The 12,912-nt window shown below is 33.4% G+C and overlaps 1 protein-coding gene across 1 annotated transcript in view; it reads left to right on the forward strand.

Moving 5' to 3' along the window:
- The window catches only part of LOC145247511 (centromere protein I-like), a 107,068-nt gene extending 94,359 nt beyond the window's left edge, over positions 1–12,709 (forward strand). Inside the window, exons 19-20 of the mRNA XM_080109325.1 lie at positions 4,823–4,897; positions 12,429–12,709. Coding sequence (XP_079965451.1) covers positions 4,823–4,843 — 21 coding nt within the window. The 3' untranslated portion in view covers positions 4,844–4,897; positions 12,429–12,709. The remainder of the gene's footprint in view (positions 1–4,822; positions 4,898–12,428) is intronic.
- Positions 12,710–12,912: the final 203 nt, after the last annotated feature.

Here is a 12,912-nt window from a genome sequence, read left to right on the forward strand (position 1 = left end):
CTGAAATATCAAAGACGCCAGCCATTCCGGTCCCAAAAAACAGTAAGTCTCCATTTACTGATTTTATATGCGACTAGCCTGAGTGCCCGGCGTTGCTCGGGTGTTTGGAGGTGTGTGTTGAGCAAAAAAGAAGTGGTAGTAGGCAGGCAGGCTCGAACCCAAACCCGTGAATGTGGAGAGAGGTTTAAAAAAAAAAATGGTAGTAGCATGGGGAGGGAATCAAAACAGCAGTAGGTAGCCAGGGTAAAGAGAGGTGTTAAAAAAAAAAAAAAAAAATTGGTAGTAGGCAGGCAGGCTTGAACCCGTGACACAAAGGTGGAAAAGAAAGTAAAAGAAAATCTGACATCTTAGCCCCAGTGCAAATATGTTTGTAATGTTATTATTTTGTAAAATATACTTATCCTGCTGGTTCAGGATAAATCTACAATCCCTGTTGAATAGTTTGAATCACTTGTATCTTGTTGATATTAATATAAAATAATACATTAAAATAAATTATAAAACTAAGGAAAAATAAAGATATTACATTAGCTAAGCTCATAGTTACAAGACTGGAAAAGTAATAAATAAAAGAAATAAAATAATAATCCCATATAAAATAATACAATAAATTATAAAACTAAGGAAAAATAAAGATATTACATTAGCTAAGCTTATAGTTACAAGACTGGAAAAGTAATGAATAAAAGAAATAAAATAATCCCATATAAAATAATAAAATAAATTATGAAACTAAGGAAAAATTACAAAATCTTAGATTTACATCACATTTATTTAAAAATACCCAGAGAATTCACCAGTTTGTGTTATTTTTTTAATATCTCAGATGAACACAAATGAAATTGAAATAGCAAGAAAAATGAACACGAGTTCATTACATAAACATTACCTTTCAATCTGATTCACCTCCAACAAAAACTGAGATACGATTGTACCATATTACGTGTGCTATACCCTCACTGAGTCAGGAGAGTATTGGGAGGGAGGAAAATAAATAAGTTACCAACGAGGAATTATGAACATTAAAGCAAAATTGGGGTGATAAAACAGGTCATGGGACTAACGCAGGGTTAATATATATAATATATATATATATACACACACACACTAGTTGTGGGACGATTTCAAGATTCTTTTCGATTCCATTACAATTACCGATTCTGTACTAAATTCCTTATATTTTTATCAATGCAAAATTTTCATACATAAATATTAAAACATTGGAAGATCAAGGGAGACAATTCATGACATTAAAAGAATGAATTGTCTCCCTTGGTCGGCATATATTAACTTAAGCTTACTGAAGTTCATTATTTTTCAATTTGATATATTATGAAAGTTTTAGCCTTTATTTTTTAAAACGTACCTTATAATACTCTCTCAGCTAACAGTCCAGTTTTTTTTTCTTTTTACAAAGTCACCACTTATCAAGGCCCGGAAGCCACCCGAGGATAAGAGTTAATGCGTGTACAGTAGTCAAAGGGAACCTGTTGTAGTAATCGTTAGCAGTGAAAATTTGGTAAATTGGATTACTTAAGGGATGACTCATCAAGAATTTGTTCACATTGAACTTGAAGACAACCATATTGTAGTCAGTTAGAAAGCAGGAAAACAGAACAGAGTTCCACAGGTGTGCAGTTTCTAAGAAAGAAGCTTTGTTCATGGAATCTATGTTTAGGCACAGGTAAAGAGAGGGGGAAATTATTGATAGTGGTTTTAGCTAGACGAGTGTTTTTTGTGAAAGTCAGGACAGGGGGGCAGACCAAAGATAGGAGCACTTGTCATGAAAATAACGATAAAGCAGAAACAGGCTTGCAACGTCTCTTCTGTGAGAAAGAGGTTGCAGGGAAGATAAAAGGGCATCCGCCACTAGGCTACAAAATCTATTTTGAGCGCTGTCAGGGCAGGATAAGCTGCTTGCACATATACATGCCAATGGCTGAATATTTAGTCTATAATTGAATGAGGACATAAAATGGATGGTAACATTTAATGCTACTAAGACAAAGCTGCTTTCCTTTAATAATTGTAAGAAAACTTTTACAACTTCGATTGCCATGGCTAATAGCATCCTACCTTAAAGTCCAATATTCAAACACCTTGACCTCATAATGTAGGAATATTGGAGTGATATTCAATATATGATTTCCATGTTTTGTGGTTTTTTTATAAGCTTTTTAAAAGTTTCAATGTTTTTTTGTTTTTTTTTTACGGTTTTAAGTTAGTGTTGGTGTATGTTTTCTGCTAATCGTGTAGATATCTTTTAAAAATGTTTTTTTTTTTTTTTACGTTTTTTACGACAATTTTTTTTTTTTAATGTAACAAAGTTTATAACATTAATAATACAAAATGTAGTCTTTACGCAAATATTAAGAAAATCGTTTTTGTTTTCATATCAGAATTTACAACGCTAAAACGAATGAACAAACAATATTTGCATTAGATGAAAGCATTTAAAAATAAAGCTGCAACAACTTTATTTTTTTTTTTATAATTGAAAAGTAAATGTTATTGTAAAGTTTTAAAAAAATAGTCTTTAACCTTTAAAAATACAATGGATGAAACTTTTGAAGATGCGACTTTTTTTTTTTTTTTACTGTAATAATGGAATGCAGCAGGGTTTTTTTTTACCTGTAAAAATGACACTTTTTGCTCCATAGCGTTTGATCCATCCATTAGATTTTCCTGGTACTTAGCCAAAATGTGGAGGCCATTGTTCTTAATATAAATTCAATATGGGCAACCTTGGCAAAATTCTGGTTCGCATCCCTCTGAGACTTTTAGGGCTAAAAAAATGCCTTTTTGTAGCTCTTTTTTCATATTACTCAAAAACTTGATATGTATGTCTATATAGTGGTTTTCCATAGTACTGAAATCAAATATACGTGTCTAAAGGTGTGAAACTGCACTGTTTGTCCATTTTCACTGGGATTCGGCATTCCCAGGGGCTCAAAAGGGGTCACAATTACTCCATAACTTTTGCCCCATCCATTGGATTTTTCTGAAATTTGGTGAAAATGTGACGGCAACGTTGGCCCTTCACACTTCTCACATTCATCATTTCTTCAGTATTTTTTTTTTTGGCGCCATTTCACATGCAGCACAAGAGGGGGACCATGCACGCACGGCTTGTTATACACATTGTTTCAATTTTAACTTAATTATCTAAGAACTACAGTTCTACCCCATCTGAACATTCTCATACCAAGTCTGTGGATATCCTCATAACAGGATTGTACTTAATTTTCAACCAACTTCATTGATTCCATGTTATTATATGACATGGATATGACTTTAGAAATTTTTTTTTGTGCACTTTTTCGAGTATTACACTCTTTTCTGAACATCAATGTTCAATTATTTATGCTAACAATGTTATAGCAAGTCGATAGAATTTTTTTTTTTTTACTGATTATTTTCCTCTGACAGAAGATGCCTAATTGTTGAAGGAAATAATTGTTTGTATTTTGTATTTCTTGTTTTGAAACAATAAATTTTGTAAATGTTTATTTTGAATGATCCCAATATTTTCTTTGATTCCAATACAATTACTGATTCCTAACTAAATTTTCAAATCTGATTGTTTATAAATCTCTAAATATTTAATTATAAAATTCCCATTTTTCCTGATTACTGTAAAACACGTCAAATATGCACATATGTTGTCAAACGTAAAAACACATGTAGGAGAGGCATTATCTACAGTCTTTAATTTCACTGTCGTTTAAAATCAATGAATATTTGTTATTTTATTACTACAAGCAGTGGAAAATTTTGTTTTAAACAAAATCAAATAAAAAAAAAATAATTCAATGAATCATTTTTAGCATAGGAAAATAGGTACAAATTTTTCTGATAACAATGCTGATACCATCCAAAATTCCCATTTTTTTTTCATACTCTCAATTCCGATTAATCGTCTCAACACTAGCTAATTTACATAATTTAATTCCCCTATATATATATATATATAAGTAAATTCTTGGTACAGCAAAATGGAAGGAGAAATTTCAGAGGAAACATAATTTAATTTAAATACCAAAGAAAACAAAAAAAAAAAACGGGCAGGTGAAATTATTAAAATTTTCCTTAAGGCCTTATCGTCTGACCCTCTAAGAGGAAACGTCAGAATGATAAATTAAAAACTAAGAAACGAATGAGGAAAGAAGGGAATTTTGTTTCAGTTGGAAGACCAGTGAGGAAAAAAAAAAAAAAAAATCTCACTGTTCAGGTGGTTTTAAATCAATAAATACTTCCAACTGATGTTTCAAAATCTTTTAGCCTGTGTAGACAAAAGATTTTGAAACATCAGTTGGAAGTATTTATTGATTTAAAACCACCTGAACAGTGAGATTTATTTATTTATTTATTTTTTCCCCACTGGTCTTCCAACTGAAACCAAATTCCCTTCTTTCCTCATTCGTTTCTTAGTTTTTAATATATATATATATATAACTACTTCATTTACTCACATAAAATTAATATACGAAAGTAGAAATTTTTGCGTAAACTTTAAGTATTTACTTAAAAAGTGCTCAATACGTAGGTAGAGCTAGTTAGTAAGTTATAAAATATATATGGCGATTAAGCTACACTGAATATTCTGCGTTTCATCCACTCTAGGACTCTTCAGGCGGAATATTCAGTGTAGCTTAATCGCCATATATATTTTATAACTTATATATATATATATAAAATATGTATCTTGCTTTCAAATATTTGGTTGATTTGTTAAAAAAAAATTGTAATATTTCACGCTGTCAGTTTTTGACCTGTGTTACTTTTATCAAATTTCTATTTGTTTTCCCTTTTTTCTTTTCAGCTTCCTCCTGAGAAAACCTGAACATCCGACTATATTTACCTTGTACATCCGACCATTTATTGTAAGCAAAGAAATGTAAGAACTGTCAACAATTGTCTCACAGTCCCTTTTTTTTTTTTTTTTTTTTTTTTTAACACTTTTTTGTTGGCATTTAGGGGGGGGGCAGACAAATAAACCAAATCTATTTTTTTTTACCTGCAAGTTCTCCTCTCAATGCATTTCACAATGACCAAACATTTAAATTTTTAAATCTAGGCAAGAGTTTGTTTCCGTCATCCATTTTGTTTCATTAATAGAGACAGTGGTTTAGTAATTTTTTTCATAATATTTTTTTTTATATTTTTTTTATTTTATATAAATTATATTTTATGCCATTTTAAAAAATTTTTTTTTATTTTTAATTTTTAAGATTTTTATTTTAGTTTTCATAATTTATTTTAGTTTCTTTATTTCTTTAAGAAATTCTTTCATTTTTTTTTTAATCACTTTTAATTTTCATTTTAAATCTTATTTTATTTTTTAAAAATTATTTTTAGTATTCTTTTTAACTCTTTGATTCATCACCGGTTGCGTTTGAATGTTCATGAAAATGGGTTATTCTTTTCAACTAGTCGATTATCTAGTGCTGAAAGTCAACAGGACGCGGGCAGGTGGTTGGGAACAGGATAAAACAGCAAGATAAACTTATAAAAGCATATTTTTAAGGTTTGTCAGAAAATTGTTAAATCATGTCTTACTAGTTTGAAACAAACACTGAGAGGTAGTAATCTCAAATATCTCTGATTTATCTGACATGATTTTTTTTTTCTCCATGTGTGTGTGTGTATATATATATATATATATATATATATATATATAGCAATTGATGAAAAATACAATGTTTGCTGAAAATTAGTTTTATACTTTTACGATATTGTACTAGATAATAACGTCAGGTTGTTGTCCAAAATTCCTCTTATATTAAAAAGAAAAATCTATGATGTACATACCTACGGCCAAACGAAAATATTGTATTCTAAAAATCATGTAAATTTATCAAATAGTTTTATTTTTAAATAAGAAAAAGTGAATTTTATGAATAGCAGAAGAACAGTTGTCTTTGCTATATAAGAAACAATCTAAAACAAAAAACAAAGGGAGATAACTCAATAGTTTAAACTTCTGAGATTAATCTTGTTATCTCTACAAATTCCCATTAATTGCTTTAAACTGATTTTCTTTATGAAAATAAAACTACTTGATCAATTTATATGATTTTTGGAATATGATATTTTGATTTCACCACAGGTATCGACATCATTCAGATTTTTTTTTTTTTTACTTTTTTTTTTTTTTTAATATACAGTGAATTCTATACAAACACCTAACATCATTCCTGCTAATTCCTCTTTCCTCCACAGCTATCGCAGCACACTAGTTCTTGCTATTCTTCACCAACATGAATGCCTATTAAATTTGTTTTGCCTTTTGGTTAGGAGCAGATTGTAGTATCTGTTCTCATGTTGCGCTTAATCTTTTCTGTCCTCTGTCAGTGAAGGAGAGCTCCTCCTAGACTGAGACAATTTTTATTATTGTCCCAGCCAAAACTGCCCCCTTTTTTAAAGAGTTGTATTTTCCACCACATTAAAAGTTGACCTTGTATCTAATTCTACCCTCGATGGAGGCAAGTAAATCGCTATATATGGATTTCTGCATTTGGTGTGCATTGATTTTACCCTTTATTCATCAGACTGGATTTACATATTCACAGTTAACGCAAACATGTATTCGTATTATTTAGATTCTTTGGACCACTGTTCTTACCTTGAGTGTTATTTTCACGTTTCATTCCATGTAACCTCCGACCTTCTTCAGGTGTATCTTGTTGAACTCAAGTCTTTCTGTCAAACGTGAGAATCTGCACAGAATTTCAAACAGAATCCTTTGTTTAATCGATGAGGGTAGCATGCTCTCGTTCCATCAGCCATAACTGGGTAGAAGTCCTAAGTAATTCACAAATTTATTTTATGGGTCTCTTACACTTACGGATTTCAATGTTAAGAAGAGTGTTTATAACGTAATTTTATCAAATACTTTATCCACTATGCCACAGGTCTTTCAAATTTAAATAATACAAATAATCAATCTTCATCTCAAAAATTTGGAAATGTGAACTCTCCTCCTCCTCATCATCATCATCATCATCTCTTCTCCACCTCTCCTCACCTCTCCTCCTCTTTTGATAAAATGCATCACCTTTAAGAGTGAGTTACAGAGTAAATATTTGATTAATTCATCAACACCCTGACCTCTATCAGGAATCTCCATCAATTGAAATGAACGGCTCTCATCTTGGGGAGGCTCCATGTTTTGACAAACTTTTGGGTTTGACCTTTACACCTGGTCTGAAATGATATACCTACATCAAATCTGTTGCCTAGGTCGCTGGAAAAATGAAATGATCAGTCTACCGCTCCAGTAAATATCTACCTGTGTAAGAGCCAAGTATATTCTAGGATAGAGGACTGTCGCCACATCTGCTGCTAGAAGCGCTTTATCCTACCTTGACAGTCTATTGTCCCCTCTTGCCAAACTTTCACAAAAAACACAGAAAACACTATCAATAATTTCCCCCACTCTTTATCTGTGCCTAAACCTAAACATATATTCCATGAACAGAGTTTCTTTCTTAGAACTGCACGCCTGTGGAACTCTCTTCTGTTTCCCTGCTTTCTGGCTGACTACAATATGGTCGTCTTCAAGTCCAACGTAAACAAGTTTTTGATGTGGCATCCTCTTAAGTAATCCAGTTTACCAAATTTCAATTGCAATGATATTGTCCAATTGACTACCATACACTCATGAAACCTTATCCTTGAGTGGCCTTTGGACCTTGATAAGTGGTGACTCGTTTGTATAAAAAAGAAAAAATTTTTTTTGAAGTTAAAATTAACAGTTCAAATTCTTTTATTAAAATCACATAATATAAAGATATTTATCTTTGTAATTTTTATTATAAATGTATGCATATAGCATGGTGGGTGTGATGTTTTTGTGTTCAGTATAGAAAGAAAGGTTAGAGAATCTACAGAAAATCTGTTTTCTTATGGAAAATATGCCAGCAAAGACAATGGACATATTACTGAATCTCTAAGTTCTCTCCTAAGGGGCTTATGAGGTCATAATCTCCTTAAATATATTGTATTTTGTTATGAGATTTAAATTATAAAATTTTCTGGTGAAAACATTGTAGGCATTCCATAACCTCTAAGTGTCTTCCTAACCTAACACTGTAAAATCAAAAAAGCTTGATGTATTTAACAGGGAAGTGAGTTCTCCGTCTTTCCTCCGCTCCTCCTCACCACCTATTCCTTCTCGTCATCTTCTCTTCTCCTTTCTCTCCTCTTCTACCTCTTCTTTCCTTCAGCTCCTCCTCTTTCCACCTCTTCCTCCCTCCTCCTCATCTCTCCTCATCTCTCCTCCTCTCTCCTCCACCTCCTCATCTCTCCTCCACCTCCTCATCTCTCCTTCTCTCTCCTCCACCTCCTCATCTCTCCTTCTCTCTCCTCCACCTCCTTCTCTCTCCTCCTCTCTCCTCCACCTCCTTCTCTCTCCTCCTCTCTCCTCCACCTCCTTTTCTCTCCTCCTCTCTCCTCCACCTCCTTCTCTCTCCTCCTCCACCTCCTCCTCTCTCCTTCCCCCTCATCCTCTACCTCTCCTCCTCCTCCTCCTCTCTCCTCCACCTCTCCTCTTCCTCCACCTCTCTCCTATTCCTTCTCCTCCAACTCTTTCTCTGCACAGACAAATCATTACTTTTATGAGATACCTGATACTGACACCTGTGAGAAGTTTACAAGCTTGATAACAAGAGCCCACATTCTTTGAATCAGGCTTGACAATGACTTCCATGTTATTTTTCAATTTCATATTGTTGAATTTTTCACCATTAGGTACTATGATATACTGCTATCGGTGCATTACCTTTCCTTCCCTGATTTTCCTTTGCAGACAGAAATCACACTAGATTATCTGAAAATCACCCCTTCTGAAGAACATGATATAATAAAAAAAATCCTAGACACCGCAAAAGCATATGGACTTGATCTCATCCTGGTGGTACTATTAAAAAAAATGCTCTGCTGAGGTTGCTCCAGTTCTCTCCAAACTCTTCAACAAATGCCTTAACGAATCATGCTTTTCTGACTGCTAGAAAACTGCCTCTGTTATACCAGTTTACAAGAATTCTGGCAAAAGAACTGACCCATCAAATTATTGCCCCATTAGCCCCCTCCCTCTTTTCGCCAAAATATTTGAGTCCATAATTAATCCAGCTCTAGTCCACCACCTTTCAGTTGCTAAACTTCTATCTGACAAACAATATGGATTTAGACAAGCCCGTTCTACTGCAGATATCCTAACTGTAATCTTTGAACGTATATACCATGCATTGGATAAGGCAGGGGGGGTGGAGGAGAGGGCAGTAGCCCTAGATATATCTAAGGCTTTTGATAGGGTATGGCACAATGGTCTTCTCAGAAAAATCAGATCATACGGTATGACTGGAAAAATACTTAACATAATTAAATCCAGGTTGTTCTCGATGGTCGTACGTCTAGACAATATTATATAAATGCGAGTGTACTTCAGGGGTCTATCCTTGGACCTTTATTATTTCTGATATTCATGAATGACCTCCCTGATAAAATAGTCTGAGATGGGTATATTTGTTGACAACACCATGCTCTATAACAGGCATGAAGGGAAAACAAATGAACACACATCTAAGGCAATAACGAGAACCCTTGAGGAAAACCTCCAGTCTAATGGAATGGGATCAAAAATGGATGGTAACGTTCAATGCTACTAAGACTAAGCTCGTTTCCTTTAATAATTGCAAGAAATCTTCTCAACCATCAATAGCTATGGCTAAAGATACATTACCTGAAAAGTACTTCTTTCAAACTCCTTTGCTTAACGTTCACAGGGAACATGAGTTGGAACAGATACATCAAGAGTATTGTACTTTACTTATTAATTACAGAGGAGTGGCACCAAGCTTTTAACACAGGAGAGTAAAAAAAAAAATATGTCGCCTAATGGCCATTTTATAGCGTTAATGGTTTTATCATTACTTTCCTAAAAACTCTTCAAATATATTGTGTGTATCATTATTTATTAAAGCATGTGATATGATATATCCAGACAATAACACTTAAGGGAACAACGAGGATACTAAAAAGAGCTCTCGGTTGGTTTCAATAAAAAGCAGGGCAATGTTGGCAGCTGGTTTGGCTGCCCCATACCCAGCGTTACAATCTTCAAAGGAAGAAAATTAAAAAACCAAAATGGTGGTATTTTGAGAACTAAAATGTTTTTGTTTTTAATATATAACTATTTTGTTTGATAGAACATGTACATGAAATCTGTTGCCAAGGTTGCCAGAAATATGGTTGGATCATTCTACCACTCCAGTAGATATTTCACTGCTGATGCAATTAAACCTCTACCTACATAAGAGCCAAGTACGTCCTAGGATGGAATACTTTTGTCACATCTGGGTAGGAGCTGCTTGGAGCAAGTATTCCGCCTTGATAGAATTCAAAACTGGCTTCGAAACCTCGTAGGTGATGCCTTTTTCTCTTCCTTGCAGCATCTTTCCCACAGAAAAGATGCTGCAAGTTTGTCTCTTCTCTGTTATTATTTTTATGACACATGTTTGTCTGAACATCATTTAATGGACCCCATCCCTGCACAACTTTCACAAAAACACTTGTCTGGCTACAGCCACTATGTGTCTGTATCTAAATCTATATGCAGATTCCATGAACAAAGCTTCTTTCCTAGAACTGCCTTCCTGTGGAACTCTGTTCTGCTAGCCTGCTTTCCAGCTAACTACGAAATGATTGTCTTCAAGTCCAATGCAAACAAGTTCTTGTTGATCCATCCCCTTAAATAATCAAATTATGCCTGATTTCCAGTACTAACGATTACTGTGGCCACCTTACACTCATTAACTCTTATCCTCGAATAGCCTTCAGGTCTTGATAAGTGGGGACTCCTTTATACGGGTGACCCCCAAAAAACGGACTGTATAAATAAAAAAATTACTTTGAAATCTGTAATTCGTTCGCTTCCCCTACTCCGGGTTTACAAATAGATTTCTCATATTTTTATTTATATAAAAAAAACAAAAGCAAGCATTGTTATGAAACATTGACAGATTTATAAAAGAACCTTTTTTAATATTATGGATTGCGTAAAATACTGAGTCGATACAGTTGTCTGAAAATGTGTGTTTGTATGTATGTATGTATGTGTGTTTGTATGTCTTGCAAAAACTTTCTACACGGGTCACGGATTTTCACGAGATTGGTATCATTTTAAAGTTCCAACATTCGGCCGACAAATATCAAAAAAATGGCCAAAAACATTAATTCCTTCACCCTAAAATCATCAGTTTTCTACATACAGGGAGGGGTCAGCAAAAACCGTCCTCTCATGACAAGTTCGCTCCTACGCATGCGCAAATAACGTCGGAACATGATTTAGTTTTAATATTTAAAAAAACTAATCCAATTTCGTCAACATCGTCTTAGCTCAGTTGCTAAAGGTTTTAGGTTCGAATCGTGGTGTAAGGTGTCTTTTTTTTTTCGATTTTTTTTAAATTTTAATTTTGAAACGGGGTTATTTAAGCCATTTCATCACGTTCTATGGTTTTTTTTTTTTGGTTTTTATTTTTCACATTTTTTAAAGAAGTTTTAACGTTTGTTTTTTTGTTTTATTTTTCCATCACATTCGCTTTTTCTTTGTTTGTTTTTCCGACTTTTACATTTAACATCGTTCGTTTGCCTTACGTTATTTTTTTGGGGGTGTTTTTTATCGATTTTTTTTTTTTAAAAAGTTTTAACATTTTAATATTTAAAAATATTTACTTCGCTTATTCTTATGTTTTGATTCCCCCCCCCCCAGCACACACACCTCTAAACACCCGGGCAACGTCGCGTACCCCCGCTAGTATATATATAAAAGACAAAACGGCCGCGTGCGTTTTTGTATGTCCAGCAAAGGTTTTTTCAGGTGGGGTTCTTCAGAGGGTTATTATGTTTTAGAACTTTTTCGCCTTTGCGTCAAGGCTTCGGGTTCGAGCCTGCCTGCCTACTACAACTTTTTTTTCAACACACACCTCCAAACATGCGGGCAATACTGGGTGCCCCCGCTAGTCTATTATATAAAGGATAATTGTCTGTGTGTTTGTATGTTCATATGTCCAGCTAAAAGTTCAAAACTGCTAAACAAAAGCCTACAAAATTTATATTTTCTTGATTGGCGTTGCCCCGTATGTATAATATCTAAAATGTAGAAAACAAATATTTGCATTTAAAAGTTCTTCTCTGTCTGTAATTTTTACTTTGTCCCATAAGGGTAGATGGTGTCCCCTTTTTTTCTTCATATGTAGTCCGTCATACCAGACTTTTCAATCTCTCCACGTATTACGACTTTCCAAAAATGTAATAAGCTTCTGTTAATTTTTTTGTTTCATAGTTTTACTGGCTGAAGTATACGTCCGTTTAATCATGGATTTTTAACGAGAAATCTTAAGATGACATTTGTTTATATCTTTTTACAGAGTTCTATTAAACTGTAAGCTGACATACCTGTTTAAGGGTGAGATCATACTACTGAGGCACCCTTGGCCCCTTTAAATTGGAATGCAAGGGAGTTGAACCTTCAAAGCCGTCAAAAGAATAGCAGGAACTGTAAAACATGACTGGAGATAATTGTTGTTATTTTTTTTTTGTATTGACAAGATTTAAAATGATTAGAGTTTGCTTGAAATTTGAAAAATTTCAACAAAACAGGTTCTTGTCCAAAATTCTCCAATATTGAAATTACAAAAATAAAGAAAAATCTTTGATGTACATAAGTGACAAAACGAAAATATTATATTCCAAAAATCATATAAATTGATCAGGTAGTCTCATTTTTATAAAAGAAAATCATTTTTAAGCTATTAATGGGAATTCGTAGGCATTACAACATAACTCTTGCAAGTTTTGTTATTGAGTTAACTCCCTTTGTTTTTTTTGTTTTTTTCCATATTGTTTTTAAAA

Source organism: Euprymna scolopes, chromosome 25, assembly GCF_053919585.1.
Source record: "Euprymna scolopes isolate OS-2025 chromosome 25, ASM5391958v1, whole genome shotgun sequence".
In the NCBI taxonomy this organism is placed as follows: Eukaryota; Metazoa; Mollusca; class Cephalopoda; order Sepiida; family Sepiolidae; genus Euprymna; species Euprymna scolopes.